The following is a 19100-nucleotide window of genomic DNA, read 5'->3' as shown; positions in this document are numbered from 1 at the left end:
CTTTATTCTCTTACGAAAGCACTAATGAATTTTCTTGCCATTAATGTAATTGCTACTACTTATAGATCTTAAATTCTCTTTCCAAATATTTCAACTGGAGTATTTTACCAAGAAACTGAACTTTTAATTCTTTCTTTTGCTGACACCATTTGTCAGGTCAGATTATCAAACATAACTAACCTGTATGAAAGAAACATGGAGAAAGTCCCAGAGTATCTTATGATCGGGTATTTATAGTGAGCTATTAATGGACATAGGCTCTGCTGAGATCACTTTCAATCCTGAAAATATCACTTTCAACTTAATAATCACTTCATCAAAGTGTGAGGTCTTCCCTCCTTCAGAAGGTGAGGAAAAACTATACATTTTCTTAATTCTTAGGGAAATTAGTAATCTTCTTACAAAAAAAAATCCAGATTTAAGATGTTTATATACTATCTAATCAAATTCTAACAGTTATTTGTTCATGTACTTTCTTAATATATTTCTCTTTTGCTATAAGTGCAAGAGCAAGGCAATGCAACTTTACATTGGGTGGATCAGGTAGCAAATTAAATGATGCAAGTATTTTATGAATTACTGCTGCTCAGCTTTAAGACTTGTCTAGAATTATACCAAACTAAGTGTTGTGACAGCTTCTTGTGTTTTTTTGTGCTTGTTCATTTTGCTGATTTATTTATTCTTTTTTACTTTTTTTTATTCATTTAATTTTATTTTGCCCTGTTTCGGGTGGTGGTTTTGTTTTGTTTTCTTTCAGACCAACTCTCTTGAAAGACAGAAATGGAAGTTTTGATGAGGTAAAAATGGACAAGTGGTTTGATTCTAACAATATCTTTGATTTTAATCTATAATAATATGCAGCTGAATATACAAAGGAACAGTGTGATAAATTGTGCATGTAAAAGTATATTTTTACACACATAATTTTTAATGATTAGATAGATTTGATCATTAAGAAGAATTGTTTATGAAACTTTTTAAACTTGAGCACTTAGACTTAACAAATAGTATCAATGTGATTTATTTTTATGCTTCAATGTTTGTGTTATAATCTTAAAAGGATAAGAAAAATTTTAATTAATTTAACCCTTCCAATTTGACAAACATTTTTTCACTAATGCCACTCTTAAGGTTTTGGGGTTTTGTTTGTTTGTTTTTAATTAAATCCATTGTGCTTACAGCAGCATTTTTGACTTCTGCGTGTATTTGGATATATATTGTTGCAGTAGTTTGTATATATCCCACACAGTTATTAGAGAAATACAGGCAGGCACACATTGATGAAGAATGCACAATTACAAGTTTATCTGTTCTAAATGGATATAGAAGATGCCTATAAGGTGGTAGATTTAGCCTTTTTCAGGTGTGCCGTTTCATGTTGTTTCAGTTGGAAGCATGTAATGTTAGCACAAATCTACAATACTCTCCTGACTATAAAGTATGGCCCTAATTATATCTTTGCTGAAACAGTTTGATCAAAATCATATATGAAAAAAAAGAACTGTTCTTCACCTGCCCTTCACTGCCAGAACCTGTTAGAACAAACTAAAAAAACACCCCAAAATTTTATTGCACATCTGTTTTCCTACTGTGGAAACATCTAGAGCACAATTGAGGAAAAAGTAGCTATTCTAAATGTTCAGTCTGTGGAATGGAGGTAAAAGTTAGCACATGCTATTGGAATAGAATACCTCCAATTTCAAGAACAGCTGTCTTTGCAGTGTTGGGAGAAGGATAGAGCTTGAGATGGAGAAATTCTGATTCATTTATTATTTTAAACTATGCTTTCTTTCTCTTGATACTTAAACAGCAGTTCTGTTTCTATTACTCCAGATTTAACCAGAAGATTTAACATCTGCTTGAAAATAAATTAAAAAAAAAAGCATTTTCCCACTAAAGGTGATTCAAGTTGTGCTGATTTGCCATGTATAATTCTACATATCTGTTCAATGATGACTGTGATGAAATCCCTACCCAGCATGCTATTCAGGAAAGCCTACAAGATATGCATAAAAATGCAACAAGTGTGGATGTAGCAGAGAATGAGAGGTAATGAGTTTTTACTTCTATTTTGGATGTTTTCGTGACATTATTATATGCAAACCTCATTTGCCTGTCACTTGTATATTGTATTGCTCAATTGTATTGCTGCACAAGAAAGTGTAACGTGTACTATAGACTGCTGAATATTTAAATTAAGGTATAATTGAATCATAAACTTCTCATTAATTATAGCACTTTATTTTTGTTCTGTTTATGCAGTTTCCAGTTTGTTGCAAGCAAAGAACGTGGAAAGATAATTGCAGCTATTCGGACAGTTAAGTACAAATGCACTGCACTAAGCCTATCCCCCTAGGAATCACTAGGTATTGCACTGTTGAGCAATGCCTGCATTTTTGATGTCTGGTCACCTGAATTAAGTGCCTATTTCTTTATATAGCTCTGGGGAAAGGTAGGCAAGTAAAAATGGGACACACAAAAGTGAGCTTATTAGGAAAATGATAAGAAAGAGGATGGGTTCAAATCTCACTCTTCTCTGAGACTCCAGTGCTTCATCTTCTGCAATTAGGAGCCTCTGTCAGTCCTTTCCCATAAAATAAGCATCAGGATGGCAAGGTTCCTAATGAATCAGTGCTGTATTTGCGACTTGGAGTTACCCAGATGAAAATCCCTTCTCTTCCTGAAAAGTGTTCCAGAGTTGTTCCTTAGCTGCCAAACTTCAGTGTATTCCTATATGGGATGCTCTTAGTCTGTTTTCTTCTTGATACTTCCACTTTTTGTGGTGTAATCATGAATATATATATATTCAGTCACAGAGAAAACTAAGGAATGAAAATAACTAGGACAGTTGTTAGGACAGTGGTCTGCCAGTGGGAAACCTTCAGTTCAGTCCTCATATCCATCATAGTAAGTAGTCACAGAGGTATTTAGTGAAGCTAGAAGCAAGAGCACAGGTCTCCTCTGGAAAAGCAGATTCTAGCTCAGTGCACTAAGGAGAACATGCCTAAACTCTTAATTATGCTTTCTGTATGGTCTGATGAATATATAATTCTTCTATATGAAGGAAAACTTCAGCAGCAGATACTCAGAGCAGTCAGTCTTATTCTGTAGTTACAGCTATATTCTGTAGTCTCTTATTCTATAGTTACAGCTTTCTCCTAGAAAGACAGACTGCCTTCTCCCAGAAATAATGGGTTAAAAAAAATAGGAGTAGAATCCAGGCCTTTACTGAAATGGGCTTTCTAGCCAAATGAATTTTCACTGCTTCTTGTGCCCTCCCTCTGACTGAGAAGGCCTGAACTCTTTTCATTTCAAAAAAGCTTCAGTCTGAGGGACAAACTGAACAAGTCCTGAACTTTGTCCTGAACAAGTTCTGTTTGGTGGCTGAACAATCTCCCAGGCTGTAGCAGGAGCACAGTTCCTTCACCTCTGGGGGAAGCTGTGTAGTAATTAGACAGGCATAAAAGTTGAGTAGTGGTGATACTGCCTTAGTCTCACTTAGTACTATAGCTGTCTCCTTTAGGGAGTGCTATTCACTGTTGGACAAATATTTTCCTGTACTCTAAGTCAGGCAATTCAGCCTGCAGGGAGGTCTAAGCATATCAAAGGGGAACCCCTAGTAACAGAGGTAACTCTAGGCACCTTCCTTCTCAGCCTGCTGACAAGTTCGATCTCACTCACAAGTGAGTAATTCTCCCTATGCAGGTAGTCTGTCTAATACAGAGTCCTGCTTTCCACATTGGGAGTGTGCGTTTAATTCTGTCAGTGGATTTAGAACTGAGCAACTAAGTAAGCATATTTTTTTCCTTTAATTATAAAAGTTGAACATAGGGCAGCATTTGCAGAATTTGGCTGTTGACTGTCTCTGAGATATAAAATTGAAGATCTGATCACTTGTGTTGATTAAAGTTCCACTAGGATTTTTAGTAAAAGCAGGGATGAAGAAATACGTATCATGTCCCAGTTAAATCAGCATTTTTTTTACATTTGCCAACCTAATTCTTCTTCTGCAGTTTCAACAGGACAGCTGTTTACTTCATATACTAAACTGTCATGCAGTGTTCTCTTGAGAGGGTTGTAGTTTAAATTTTTTAATCATGTTAATTATAAATAAATGATTTCAATGTGTCATTCAGAATGCTCTGTGAGTCAGTGTAGATCACTGATTGTTCCATTCATAAAACCACCCTTTGATCAAAAATTGCTTTGGCAAGAGAAGTTGTTATAGTAGTTATACTGATGAGATAAGTGGCACTCAAATATATCAGTTGCCCTGAATTTTGTTTTATGATGAGTAATTGGATAAGTGTGTCTCAACATACCACAGGCCAAGAGGAGGCCTTGAAGAAGTTGGTGAAGCACAGTTCTGCTTTTGAAGAAGCAGACCAGCAAGGCTGGCTTCCTGTGCACGAAGCTGCAGCACAGCTAAATAAGAATATCCTAGAAATAACTTTGAAAGGTAGGGAGTCCTTCTGTTTGTCCACTGAAAAGTTTTACAAAGTCAGGTTTGATGAACAATCCAGCTTCAAATGTGTTCTGCTTTTCTGTATTCCAGCCTCCAGTGCCATGACATGGGAACAGACCACTCTAAAAGGGGAAACGCCTCTTTTGGTAGCAGTGAGAAATGGCTTTGTAGATAATGTCCACTTTCTCCTGCTCAATGGCTGCAATCCCAATGTTAAGAATGAAGAAGGAGACTCTCCTTTAGTTACAGGTAAATACCTTACTTGGAGGAGGAGGGGAAATGAGGTGAGATTTAAAATCAGACATTTTAGGTTTCAATTTGACATGTTTGACTTGTTCAATATCTAAAGTATTTTGCTATTGGCAGCAGAAACTGTTAGGGAACAAAAAATCTGAATGTGTCTGTTACCATTGTCTGTTTTTCTTCCCAGAAGATGATAGGGCTTTAAATGAGCTGACATTCCAAGTCAGGGACTGTTGCCACAAAGTTCTTAGCATTATTTATTTAAGTATTGCCCTTACTCATCTATTGAAGTATGAGAAACAGAGTTTGGGGAAAGATTTTTTTTAGCTTTTCCTACATCTGTTCCAGTGCAAGGAGCACCAGATGATACCTGTTTTCCATCCCTCAGCTGCAAAGAGTTTGAGGTTCAGGTTGAACATGTATCTTTTTCCTCAAATAATCAAATAACTTTCACCATGAACTGCTAGACTGTCTTCCTGTGCTTTCTTTGCCATCATTTACCCAGTTATGCCAGACAGTAAGATCCTCCTGCTTCTTTGTGCTATCACTCTTCAGGTCTGCATGCATAAAACATTCATGTTCTCTACTTGCATAGTATTTTTTTTTCATTGCATCAGTTCCTGCTTCTCTGAAACCCAGAGTGATTGGTTTTGATTTTCAGAATTTGTAGCAGATCAGCCTGATTTATCTACATTACAGAGCATAAAACAGTAAGTTTGCCCCCATTCAGGCACTGTTGGAATTAATCTAAATGTAACAAGTGAAGAGTCTAGTCAGGCCTTCAGACTATCAGTTCACCTCTGTTTGAATTTTTTAGATGGAGAAGAAACTCCCATACCTAGTATCACTCTCAGTATGAATTCCATTTTAATTTAAACATGTAGAAGAGCTGTAAGCCTTGATTTCTAAAGAACCAGTCTTAATATTTTGCCAAGTTAGATGATTTTCAAAATGGTTCTGTGTTCATTTCATTTGCTTCCCCCAAGTTGGTCTGTGATGCTGCTACTCTTATTCAATGCTATCCAATACAAGGAAGGCAGATTTTCATCATCTAGGTTTCACAAGAGCCCTTTAAGTTTCTTGAATGAACCTATACATTTCTCAGTACTGGAAAGCTGGCATTTTCAAAACAAGGGTCAAAAAATGAGGGGGGGGGGAGGACAATCAACCTGCTGCAGGATCCCCAGCCCATCCTTTTGGGATGACTAGACCTTCCAGTCAAGGTCATTGGCTTAAAAAATGCAGAGAACTCCTAGGTGATCTTGAAGTACACCATACTAAAATGCACCATCGCCCCCAGAAGGGGATGTATGCGATATATATAAAGCAGCCATGTAGGTTACAGATAATGAAACATCACAAGTTATAGTATGCTGTCAATCTTATTTGAAGCAGCTGTGTCACATGAGGCTTCTCTGTCTAATCTCTCTCAGTAAATGGCACTCGCTGTTCTACCCTGCACAGCCTGGAGGATTGAAAAGGAGAAGAGGACGTTGCCTGTTCATTCCATTTGCTGGAAATCTTGTCAGCCAGTGCAAATCGCCCTTCAAAAATCCTTACTATCTTAACAGATCACGCTTATTAAGATAAGGAGGCACATGACAAAATCATTTTAAGCTTTGTTGCATATTACAGTAACTGCTTATGGAGATTGTTTATAGCTCCCTGAGCAGGCCGGCTCCTGACCACTCCAAGTCCCTGTGTATGTTCTCCATCTACTGGCAGGGAGGAACTTTACCAGCTGCAACACATTACAGGGAGAAAAAAAAAAGGGGGGGGGGGGGAGAAATTGCCATAAAATTATTCAGTTGTATAATTAATATTATGCCAGAAACAAAGAACAGATTTGATGATAAGTTAAAAATTTCAGTATAGTGTGACATTTCTCAGTGTATAAATAGCACTTCAGGGAACAGCGTGAGCTTTCCTGGACTGTCACATAATAGAAGTTGGAGCGCGTGGAAATAGTGTTGAATAACGTTCTGGTTAATACTTCACTTATTGTCTTACAGCAATTAAACATGATTCATATGAGATTGCCTCCTTGTTGATAAGTTTTGGTGCAAAAGTGAATTTGCCTTGTGTCCACAAGAGGACTGCTTTACATGAGGCAGCCAGACTAGGCAGAAAGGATCTTGTGAAGCTTCTGCTTCATTCAGGAGCAGATCCTGATCCTCGCAGTGGATATGGGCTCACACCTCTAGCACTGGCTGCACAGACTGGACATACAGAAATTATGGAGCTTTTACTGCAAAAAGGTGAGACTTCGATATAGAATGTTTTACAGCTCAGTAGGTTGATGTAGTAATGTGCAGTTTCTAGAAGACCCTTCAGTGTGGTTCTTCATACTAGTAGAAATTGTATAGCCATGTGTTTTAGCACTGAAATGTTTAAATCCAAAACAGGACAAACAAAGTGAATGCTCTTTCCAAAAGGGGAAACTGTTTCTAGCTCTAGAGGCCAAAAATTGTTGTTAGCTCACCAACCTGTAAAACTTTGCATTCCTGAATTGAAAGGAAGTGAAAAGACTATGATATTGAGTGTACAGTCTCTCAGATGTTAGATATAAATATAAAAAATATATTTTAGAGATTTTTTTTACAGCAAAGAGTAGTAGTCACCAATGTATGCTTTACAAAGCTGTAATCAAATCTGATACATCACAGAAACTTTTTTTTTGCATTTTTTGTATGATTACTAAATGGCATCTTAATTTATTTGAAGTATTTAACTCCTAAATCACATAGGTCAAGGTGTGTTTTTTTGTAAAGAATTCTTTGTATCTAAATTTCATATTACAAGATGTATTACCTCTGACGTAGTTATTTTATTTACATGCATTTTTATTAAACTTTCCAAAGTTCTGTGAGTGGAACTGATTATTGTAAGACATGCCTTCTGTATACAGCGGAAATAACATTCATTACTAAAGAAAATGCTATCTATCTGCAACAAGAGGATTGTTGTGATGTAGTTAAGGCATAATATACACTGCAGTAGTATTCAAACAAAATATTAATAGTTTAATGAGTATTTGCTCTGTGTGTGTGTATATCTATCTATCTATCTATCTATCTATCTATATAGATGTTGGCACAGTAGTGCTGCAACTGGGCTGTGTGAACTGTTTTGGTAATAGTTCTCTTCCCTGGTCAAAGGACATATCTTCCTGTTACAAATCTTCAGAGATTTTTTTGTTGTTTTTTTAAAACAAACAACTTTTTGTTTCTCTTTTAGTACCTAACTTTCACATATTCCTGTATGGAATGAATCTCATCCCTCTTACATTTCTCTATGTATTTCATATTTACAGTTATATTTGTTTGATCTTTGTAAAGAAGAATAAAGTGCATTGTATGTAAGACAAAGGAATTGCTCGTATGAATAAGTAGTAAATGCTTCACATGCCTCATTAGAGCATTAAGTCTTATTGTGTGATTGTACACGAAGCAGTTTGGACCTTCTCATTCTCAGGATTACATGAACGCATATAATATCAAGGATCCAACACAAATGGTTATGCCCATACTAGTTTTATTTGGTGAAAAATAGAATTCACAATTCTTTGTCAGTGGAGGGGTGTCGCAGATGTCACTCGCAAGAGAAGCAGCACTATGTTTTATTGTGCTAAGATAGTGATTTAACAGAGTTCAGTCGTAAATAAGACAGTGCTTTAACAAGGGTGAATGGCAAGGTTCACTCAGTTATTTACCGCATGGAGGACAGGGTCAGATGGAAGCGTCAAGGAGACCCTGCTGTTGAGTCACGAGGTTCAGAGTGGTCCCCCTTCCGTTCCAAACTCCTCCTCAGAGGAGTCTGGGTGCGGCTGGATCTGATCTTAGTCCCAGCCTTGGTCAATGGTTTATGTCTAAAGAACTATGTCACAATCAATCAGAGATACAACTTTTAGCAAAGTTTTGTGAAGTTTGCAAAGTTTCAGCATGCTGTTAGTCACTTACCGAGGCTCTGTTGCAGGTGAGAATTCTCTCGCCCTCAAGGCATCCCAGCTCCAGAGGAGGTTCTGCAGTGCAGCCTGCTGCCATGCAGGAGAGCAAAATGGGCTCTGGACTGCCCCCTATTTATGGGGGTGGGGGTGGGGGGATGATTGACTCATAGTCATATTTGCATATTGGACAGATTTTAGTTGGCACATGTGCTGTTTATGGAGAGCTCAGGTTGGGGGGGGGGAGGAGGAGCACACTGTCACAAGGGTTGAGAGATATTAATTGCTGCTAGATATTTACAGCGACACCTGTGAAAATGCTTGATGTTTCCCTCCAGGTGCTGATGTTCTTTCACAGGCAATGGATTGTGCTTCTGTATTATTTGAAGCAGCAGGCGGAGGAAATCCAGATTCACTGAGCCTTTTACTAGAATATGGGGCTGATGCTAACGTACCAAAGCACTCAGGTCATTTGCCGATCCATAGAGCTGCATACAGAGGACACTTTCTGTGAGTTCATATACTTGAAAATCAAGTAATTGTGACAACAAAAATACTCATTTTGCTAACTTTGCCTTACTCAAAGGAGGCAGCAAATCTGTAGTTTTGCAGAAGTAATTCTTTTTAACTATGGAAATATGAGTTTTCTGTGTCTGAATGTAAGAGGCCAGTCAAGATGGAACCTGTTTTAGGATGAGCCTACTGATCCCTATAGCATTGTGACAAATGGGGAAATACTATTGCCCAGACTTGATGTTCAGGCGCTTGGGACATCCTTATTTTCTTTGGGATATGCTCGTCTCCGCTCTGTCATAGGAAGGTAGACATACTAAATCATCAGATGGACTTGTGGGTAAGGGTTATCCCCATTTTAAAGATGGGAAAGTCACTGAAAGATATTTATGTTAAAAATCACAAGGAATCAGTGAAGAACAACTCTTTCACTACTAGAAAAGTTGCATTGTGCTTAAGAATCCCAGGAACAGTTGCACAGTGTTCTCATCATTCAAGTAAAGTCTATCTTGAGAAGGAATCATTATTCTTCTAGCTAGGAATGGGAATTTTGATGAATGACAGTATAATTGGATATATTTTAAATATTTCATGTTTAGCAAGTTTGAAGTCATTGCTGGCTAACTATTTGTTAGAAATTGAAGTTAATGCAGAAAGAAGCACAGCATGTCATGGTACCAATTTGGTATATTAAGACAACTGTATACAATCATGATGAATTACACAGAGTTCAACAATTGATCTAAGTGAACCACCATACTTAAGATTCTCTATCTCCATCTCCTTTTTTCTTTCTTCTTCCTTAGAGCCTTGAAGAACTTAGTTCCAGTTACTAATTTTGATGCCATTAAAGAAAGTGGGATAAGTCCAGTTCACTCAGCTGCAGCAGGAGCACATCCTCAGTGCCTTGAGTTTCTCCTCAAATCTGGGTTTGATGCCAATTTTATGCTGGATCAAAGAGTTCGCAAAGGCTACGATGACCACAGGAGATCAGCATTGTACTTTGCTGTTTCAAATGGGGATATCTGTTCAACAGAGTTACTGCTGAACGCTGGAGCCCTGCCAAACCAAGATCCCATCAACTGTCTCCAAATAGCTTTGAGAATGGGCAACTATGAATTAATGAATCTACTGCTCCGGCATGGGGCTAACGTCAATTACTTCTGCAGAGTGAATACAACACATTTTCCATCAGCTCTACAGTATGCGCTGAAAGATGAAGTCATGTTAAGAATGCTTATGAACTATGGGTATGATGTGCAGCGCTGCTTTGATTGCCCTCGGGGAAATAGCTCCCATTCCCCTTACGTGACTGATGGGTGGACTTCTACTGTTATCAAAGATACAATGGTAAGTATAAGAGAATGCTTCATATGTTGTTTTACTGGCAGTATCCTCCTTAAAACTAAATGAGAAGGTACTTGTTAATGTATTCTGTCAGGAAAAGAAGTTTTGAAACTATGAGGCAGTTTATAGGAATACACAAGGCTTTAAAATTAAATAGTTGTCACTATAAGGCCTGGTTCATGATAGCAAATCATCAAAAGTAATATCTTTCAATGGTGAAAATACAGTGAGCAGTGTGCAAACAGTACAAAATTGGCTCTCCAAGGCAGTCTTTCCACGCTATGAAAGCGGGTACTTGCATGCTAGCTCACCAGGTCATCTTGCGTCGTGTTCCTAACGCTGAAAGCCCATTGCAAGGACTCCCTGAACCTGGCACGATAAATGCTGCTGAGAAGTTAACAAACTTGGATTGACCAAACAGATTCTTAGCAGCACCTGCCATCGTCATCATTCTGTGAATTGTAAAGTCCACTTGAAACTAATAAACCCTCCTTAACCTGAAGGTGAGGGGGTGTGTGGCATGCATGGGGCTGGCAGCTCCCTGCTCAGCACGCAGGCACACAGTCTGAAGAGCTCTGCTGTGGTGCTGTTTAAAATTGCTGACTGGGTGTTCCAAATTACACTGTGGAAGACTGAATGCTTAAAAAGAGCTGTTCAGCTACCTAATACATAGCTGATTAAGTTCATTTTTTTTGATATAGTACAAAATAACCAGACCTCAATATTCTACTAGTGAGGTTTAACATAAGGTGTGACAACCTAAAGCTCCTGTGACTGACAGAGCACTAATTCTTTCTGGCTTTCTGCTGAAATAATTTAACTGCTCTTGTCCTGAAGAGGAGGAAGTCATTTACAGGAATATTGAATACTATTCTATTAAATGTTTTGTTTCTGTCAGTTCTGTGAAGTGATCACCTTGTCATGGCTGAAGGATCTGTCTGGGAAAGTAGTGCGCATAATGTTAGATTATGTTGATCACGTTAATATCTGCTGGAAGCTAGAAGCAGTTCTCAAAGAACAGGAACTCTGGCCAGAAATCAATTCAATTTTAAGTAAGTATCTGATGGTTAGGTAATTGAAATAAGAAACTTGGGCTTTTTTGCAGTTGGTGCAACTTTTTTTTTTTTTTTTTTTAAACTTAAGACTTCTTTTTCTTGGTGTTTATTAGGCTAAAAGTTGAGCTTTGGCAATGAGATACTTCTTAAACAAAAATCAGTCTTTGCAGCATTCAAAGCAAGTCTCTCTCAGAATTCTGACAGGCAGTAATTACACAATTTAGAGCACTTGATGACTATTTAATTACAGTGTAGATAACATGCTCCCCTTCAAGGGAAATATTTAAGAAGTTTTTATGTACTCATGATTAAAAGAAAGCTTTTTTCCCTGCCTCAAGTGGATGCAACAAACAGAATAAATTACTATTTCTAATTGAAGTGATCTAATTCGAGTTGAGATTTAATTCTTTTTGTTTGTACAAAGATTAAAAGGTAGCAAGTCAAAATTCTACTTTAGTAGCAGCTTCTTGGGCTGACACAAAACAGGTGGCAATTTTTCTGGCATTAAAATACCTTCAGCAAGCTCTGCTTTTTAAACTTGCATTTGCATACATTTAAGCAACTTGACAGAAATAAAATCTTTTGACTTAGCTGACTACAATTACAAATATAACTGAGCGGTGTATGGGCTGAGGTATAAAGGCTAGATCTTGACAAGTCCTGTTGTCCAAGGACAGTCACATTGATTTAATCTGTTGATTCACAGAACAAATATGCAGCAAAATCTGGACCAAAGTTTTTGAGAGCTGGCAGAGTAGTTGCATAAAACTGAATAAGTAACTTTATCAATCATCTCACCTTCTTTCTTCTAGCAAATCCCCGCTCTTTGAAACATCTTTGTCGTCTGAAGATAAGGGAATGCATGGGCCGGTTGCGTCTCCGTTGTCCAGTCTTCATGACCTTCCTTCCACTGCCGAAGTGCTTGAAAGACTACATACTATACAAGGAACATGATCTTTATGGACAGGAAAACTTCCTAGGAACCTACAACCTCAACTGTACATAATTATTATTTCTGTATTTTGAAGGGAATGTTGAAGTGGGTAAGACTTTTATGCAGCTCCTTTTCTCTTTGGGGATTTTATCTCCTATATGTAAGTGTGTGTGCATGTGTGTGTATATATATATCTATATATCTCTATATAAAGGAAGACCAAGTCTCATCATCTGCCCCCTCCACCCCGCAGAAAGTGGATCTAAATACTGAAATGGGATTAACAGCTACAGAAACCTCTTGCTTATCACAGCAACTAGTGTGATATACTGATGTTTCAACAAGAAGGCAGCATGTCTAAAAGACATGTTTGTTCTGCTTTTCCTTCTCAGGTATTGATATGTCTCATCAACTATGTATTTTATTGCTCTCTCTAGAGCTGGGTTTTCACTTTACAGTGCTATCTAAAGGCATATTTCCAGTTTTTTAGAATTTCTCTTCAAACAGTTTCAGCTTAACCTTTTGGAACACCTACCTGGCAGTAGTCACGTTTTGTTGTCGTACTTGGGAGAAGAAAGAAAGATGTGCAACTGAAACTGTCACATTCGTTACATGGAATAATCCCTACTGCACTATTTCTGTAGAAGTTGAGAAGCCAGACACTCCAATCATGCTTCGATTCTCTGAATGACAAGGTGACAAAGCCTCCTAATGGCATCAGTGGATACTTTCATCTGATGAGGTGATGTTACATTGTCATTTTGCACTAAAAATTTCTAGGTAGATAATGGAGATGCATACTGCTTACTAATCTCTATACTTACATAGTGCACATAGATGCACAGAATACTCACTCTTCTTAAAAATACTACAGAAGAATCCATATCTTTAAAAAAGAAATAGTAGTTCATCAACACACTTGGCATTAATAATATTTATTCCTTCATTATCAAGTAGGCATAGATTTTCATTTATACATGCATCTGTATCACTGAAGTTACATAATTCAAAAGTCTCTTTTCCCTCAGAAAAAAATCTACAAATCTTATAAAATACAAATTTAACTATTATGGAGCTATAATTCATTGCTTCTTACATGGTGCCTTATCATATAATAAAGAAAACTAATGAAGCCTGTGAAATAGTGTCAGTACCCATGTTAATGGTTGTGCTGGTATAGCTTTTCTATACACATTAATTCTGACCATTAACGTAACCGTAGCTCTTTACAAAGTTCTACACATTGTCATGTGACTAGAACATGTGCATTAAAACAGCCAGCTAAGGTAGTAAGGATTTTCTTCTCTTAATGTTCAGTCTTTGATTGTTGCAAAAATAAGTTACCATCATTCCCAAGTACAGTAACTTCCTCTGAGGATATCTGGCTAATTAATATAATTAAAATTAACAGAATTGAGATATACTTTGAAAACAGAGGGATTCAACTGCATCTTTAACTTATTCAATGGAAGGGAATACATCCTATTGCCGATAATGGTACTCTCTGGAAATCAGTATTAGGGAAAAAGTAGATTTTTTTTGAATCAGTACAAATCCCATCCAGAAAGTTATTATACTTAAGTTTTTATTATTTAACCTACAAAATGCTGACTGAAGCCCTGGCATAATACGTTTACTATTCATGTTTCCAAGCTTAAAACACATCAGTGTTGAAGTAAGTATACCACTTGAGGTTTTAAATACAGCTATTCAAGGAAAAAAAAAGTGTAAGTCTCAAACATTGCAAAAATTACTTATACTTCACTAGAACATGACCAGTCCAGTACATCATCATAAGTATGTGACCACTCCACTGTATTATAAAAATCACCTGAAAGATTGTACAAAATCCTTGGCTTGCAATATAAACTTCATTACGAATACAAATGCATTCACAAGGGCACGCTGGCTTATTCTTGTCTTAATAAATTGGGTATCACTGTGGCAGGAAAAAAAAACCCAAAAAACTTAGTGCTTGGTTAGAAAGAAAAGTCTTGGAAACTAATTGACTTGCAAGAAATTCTGTAAAATAGAGCAAAGGAAAGAATATAAAATATCAGCTGTTGTTAGACTAGACAGTGTCTCTCTACTGAATTCACTGAGCATTAACTAAACAGCAGAGGCAGGTTTGTTTTGTCTGTGTGAATTATTTCTGAAATAACATGAGACAGTAGTAGTAACACTTTCTCCATTTGCTTCTCTCCTAAATTCTGTGGGAGTACTTCAAAATTCACCTTAAAAGAAAGATATGCACAGTCCAAATTTGCTTCTTTATATCAATGTCCATAAAGTATATCTTCATAAATAGCTTCAGCTGTTTCAGCGATTGCTCTGAATTTACATCCCTATAATAATGAAATTTCACTGCACTGGTGGGGGGGCTGTTATTTCACTGTTAATTTATCTTTTAACAGTTAACTAATATTTTTGTTGGTACAATTTCAAAGCTAAAAAGATTAAGGAAGTAATAGACTTATCACATCGCAATTACTTTATACCACCAATTTTAACCAGTTCTGTACGGCTAAGTTGTATACAACTCTGTTAACTTTCCTCCAGTTTAGACTTAAAGAAAATGCATTCATGGCCATAGAGGAGTACTACGTATTATCTATAATGCAATAAAATGCATACCTATAAGTACTGTGTATGAATTTTGATATTCACACCATTACCTTCATAGAGAATGAACATAGCTTGAAACAACTGATGTGAAAATTTGCTGTGGTCTGTAGTGTGTAGATCTACATAGTGTCACAAACTTAATATCCCCTTACCTAAGGAAAAAAAGGGGGCAGTAACTATTAGGATGCAATTAGCAACATGAAAATTTAGCCCTAAACAAGACCGCTGTTTCAGTACCTATGCAAAGTCATTTTAAAATCAGTGTACCTGAAAGAATGTTTTCAGGAGTTTTTGGAATAATCAGTATATCTGTTAGACTCAGAAGGATGCAAAATAAAACTTCAGCTGCAGTACTTGGTAGATCAGTCTAGAAGTAAAAAGCAGTAGGAAATAGCACAAAGGGAGAAATAAATTACAGGAGAGGACACCAACTAGTAATTTACTTGCAATAATAAAACACTCTGGTGAAATTTTACCACAGTAGCTCCCAGGAGGCCATGAGGTGTTTACATTAGAAGTTATACTCTCAACAAAAATACTAAGCTCTCCATAAAATTTTGTGGTTTTTTTTAATTTTCCAATGAAGAATTTCCGAATCTCATGAGAAAAAGGGTACCAAATATTTTTCATTCTGGGGAAGAGGGCAGGCATAAAACCTCAGCAGATGTTCTTTGCCTTGAGGTAATTATGACCATAAAGCCCAGTGCTCCCCCCTTCAGGAGGGCCTCAATAGTCCTAGCCCCACTGCCAACTCATTGCACTGGTCCACTTTAACTTCTTGATCTCTCTTGACCTGCCATTTGCTCTTGCAGCCTTCACTCTCCTGGATGCTCTTATATATTTGTGCTCATTCTGCACCACAGAGACTCTCCTAAACAATCCAAAAAACTTAATTCATGCATCCATCTCAATCTATCTTCCTTCCCTTAAGAACCACCCTCTTCATTCATTTCCCTGCTTTTTAATGGCTAGGAGAGTCATCTAACACAAATGATAGGCAATTCACTCCTGTGCTGTCTGTTTTGGAAAACTACACGTAATGGCACGGATGGAAAGCCTGCAAAGCAAATGAAATAATTCCAATAATCTATTTTTACATCTGAAGAGTCCCATATCACAGTAAGTTCAGGTGCCAACTTTCTGTCTCCTGCTTTTCCTCCTTATCGTTGCAGATTTATAGCTAAAACCATAATAGGTTTCAAGAAAAGATAACATCTTTTCAATAAGGCTAATACAATAACACTTAGAGAAAACAGGCTACACAGCAGAAATACTTTTTGATAAGACTGCTAATCTATTAGCTGTCTCCTACATAGAGCTGAGGATAGTGCAGCTAAACTGGTTAACACACTGATCACTCTGACAACTAGGTGACTAAATTCTAGAAAATGGAGACCAGCGACTTCATAGTCTTGTACTGTTTCAAAGTTACCTCATTTTCAGCATGTACTGGAAGAAGACAGACCCAACAACCTTGAGCTAAGCTGTCATATTATCTGATAGAAAACAGAAATATCACTAAGTACAAAAGGGGGAGGGGGCAAAGCAAAGAGAAAGAAACGCAAGTTGGACCAACTTGGAGAGAGAATCTGGCTACCATGCAACTACTTGTAAGCCTAGATTCAGGCATGAAGAGGAAAAAAAAATTTGCATTTGTTGCCTCTCTCTACATTCTTGTTGGCAAGAATAAAAAGTCTCTTAAGAACAAGAGCTGAGAATGCAAAACTGTACATGAAATAAAAACGCCACTTAGATAACGTACAAAGCCTCAGAACTGCATGGTCCATCTGACAGTGTGCTGGCCAAGGTTCGCACCAGGCCAATACCATCTGGCCTCGCTAGGCAAACACCAAAGCAGGTACTTCGGCAATTGTCTGACTTCTCTGGGGATAAAAAATATACTGGAGTAGGAACTACTAATGCAGGAGAAGAACATGGAGGTTTTTTTGTAGCTGAGTCCCCCCCTTCAGCCTCTCTCATAAGGCAGCAGCACTGTGACCGTTTCTGAGGCTGCGCAGCTCCCTCCATGTGCTGCAGTGCCAGTAACATCAGCCAAGAGCACTGGTCTCCTCCTGCAGCAGCAGCCCCAAAGCAGCAACTTCTGTTATTCCTGCAGCAGGCTGGGCTGATAGGTAACACCTCCCTTGCTCTCCTGTGACAGGAGCCAGATGCAGTTAACCTCTGCATAGAAATTTGCCTCTCCAGCGTAAAGTGGAGGAGGCAGCTGCCTTCTTTACCTTATGCAAGGTAACTCCCATGCATGAGGACAGTCTAGGGTACAGTTCCCTCTATCCACTTGCAGACATCTAGTAGAGATGCTGAGATTCCTCACTTACTGTATTATCAGCACCAAGAAATTCCAGCTGTGAAAGACTGGGCCAGCACTGGTGATGGGAGATATTCTGAAAATTGCATCCGTTCCTGAACACCAAAAATGCTGAAATACCCTGCAATGAACTGTAAAGCACTCATACTTGTTATAACATAACTGGGATTATAAGTATATTCTTCTCTTTCTACATTTCCTATTATTTTTATACCACTATTAGAGACATGTCTTCTGTTTCATTGGGTTTTTGTATATATAGTAATTAGTGCAAAAATAAATATTTCTCTTACTTTAAACAATTTTCCCATTCTGAATCAAAAGGTGAATGCACATGTAGTACTATATAAAATAAATATTACACAGGGTATACAGAATGGAGATCAGGCTTAAGAGCTGTAAACAGATACTGCTTTGAAAAATGCTTTACAAGATTGACTCTAGGATGTAGAATTAGCATAGTCTCTTACTTAAAAGCTATTTAATTCTCTGCAAAATACACTTTCATGAAAAGACCTCAATTCATTTTCAGTAAGAGCAGTGAACTGGTGACAAGGCATCTAAGTATTCAGAAGATCCAAATAATGATAGTCAAGATGTTCTTGGAACTGTAGGCATGTTTTATAAAAAGTGAAGTCAAAGGCTTACAATTTATTATAAGTACTGGGGAAAATAAAGAACATGGCACTTTTGCTACAAGAATACTTACATTATTCTTACCACTTGATAAGGATGGTTTAAACATTCCTCATGCAGAAAAATGCAACTGTATCTCTTCAGCCTTTTTCTAGGTTTGACAAAGTATTTTTTTTCCTGTCTGAAGAAGTCTTCCAATATTACATTCACCAAAAACCCAAGGCAGTACCATACAATGCAGTATGAAAAAAAATTAAGATCTTACCATCTAGAACTACTGCACATCTCACTGATGTTAATAAGGATTTTTCTTTCTAAATCTAAGAACAATTAACTGCAACAACAGTTAGGTAAAGCTTAGCACTATCTTATTTGGATATCCACTTTTGTTTTCAACAAGGTGTTCTGCATACTGCAGGGTAAAGAACAAATTTCAGTGTATTGTTGAAGTCCCATGAGAGGTTAATTTTTGCTTCAAGAGCAGTCAGTTGCACAGCCAAGTGAGTGGAAAACCCCCACACACTTTTTCCATGTTGCAAAGAAGCCTTTAGAAGCCATAATTTTGTAGTAAACATGGCAGCATCACCATGCTTGATCTGGCGTAAAGAAGAGAAATTATGCTGACATGAAAATGGAAATAAGTTAATTAAGAAAGAAAAATCAAGGCATAATGGGGTCTACATACTGGGATGTCTTTTATATAATACAACAGACCCTCCACCTGCATTTCGCTGCTTGTAGATACTGTGCCATTTGACCAGATAGATCCATGATTCCAGTTTTAATTAAGCAGGCAACCTTAGGCTTCAGATTCTCTCTTCTTCTTTCCATCTTCTCCTAAATCACTGTCTTCTGACTGGCTACTGCTAAGGACTACAAATTGTCCTTCTCCACTGCTCTGGTTCGATCTGCTGGAAGCAGCTATCAATCGGCTTTGCTCCTCCAAGTCCTAATTTGAGGAAAAGGGTGGGGGAGAAAAAAACCCAGGAAAGTAATACTCATTTTAAAGTCTT

At 37.5% G+C, this 19100-nt stretch overlaps 2 protein-coding genes across 2 annotated transcripts in view; one reads left to right on the top strand and one right to left on the bottom strand.

Moving 5' to 3' along the window:
• Positions 1 to 1774: 1774 nt before the first annotated feature.
• Positions 1775 to 15140, top strand: ASB14 (ankyrin repeat and SOCS box containing 14). The gene is made up of 10 exons (XM_026096254.2): positions 1775 to 2049; positions 2263 to 2317; position 4074; positions 4328 to 4459; positions 4556 to 4714; positions 6721 to 6966; positions 8990 to 9161; positions 9971 to 10514; positions 11410 to 11563; positions 12379 to 15140. Exons 1-10 carry the CDS (start codon positions 1925 to 1927, stop codon positions 12570 to 12572), a joined length of 1782 nt encoding a protein of 593 aa, XP_025952039.1. The 5' UTR covers positions 1775 to 1924; the 3' UTR covers positions 12573 to 15140.
• The window catches only part of APPL1 (adaptor protein, phosphotyrosine interacting with PH domain and leucine zipper 1), a 34639-nt gene continuing 28958 nt past the window's right edge, over positions 13420 to 19100 (bottom strand). The window contains exon 22 of the mRNA XM_026096229.2: positions 13420 to 19036. Coding sequence (XP_025952014.1) covers positions 18887 to 19036 — 150 coding nt within the window. The 3' untranslated portion in view covers positions 13420 to 18886. The remainder of the gene's footprint in view (positions 19037 to 19100) is intronic.

Source organism: Dromaius novaehollandiae, chromosome 12 (assembly GCF_036370855.1).
Source record: "Dromaius novaehollandiae isolate bDroNov1 chromosome 12, bDroNov1.hap1, whole genome shotgun sequence".
Taxonomy (NCBI): Eukaryota; Metazoa; Chordata; class Aves; order Casuariiformes; family Dromaiidae; genus Dromaius; species Dromaius novaehollandiae.
This window is presented reverse-complemented; position numbering and strand designations above follow the sequence as displayed.

Coding starts and splice junctions, on each gene's coding strand:
- ASB14 (XM_026096254.2), top strand. CDS start 1,925: ATGTATAATTCTACATATCTGTTCAATGATGACTGTGATGAAATCCCT. Junction 2,050..2,262: donor GATGTAGCAGAGAATGAGAG/GTAATGAGTTTT, acceptor CTGTTTATGCAG/TTTCCAGTTTGTTGCAAGCA. Junction 10,515..11,409: donor CTGTTATCAAAGATACAATG/GTAAGTATAAGA, acceptor TGTTTCTGTCAG/TTCTGTGAAGTGATCACCTT.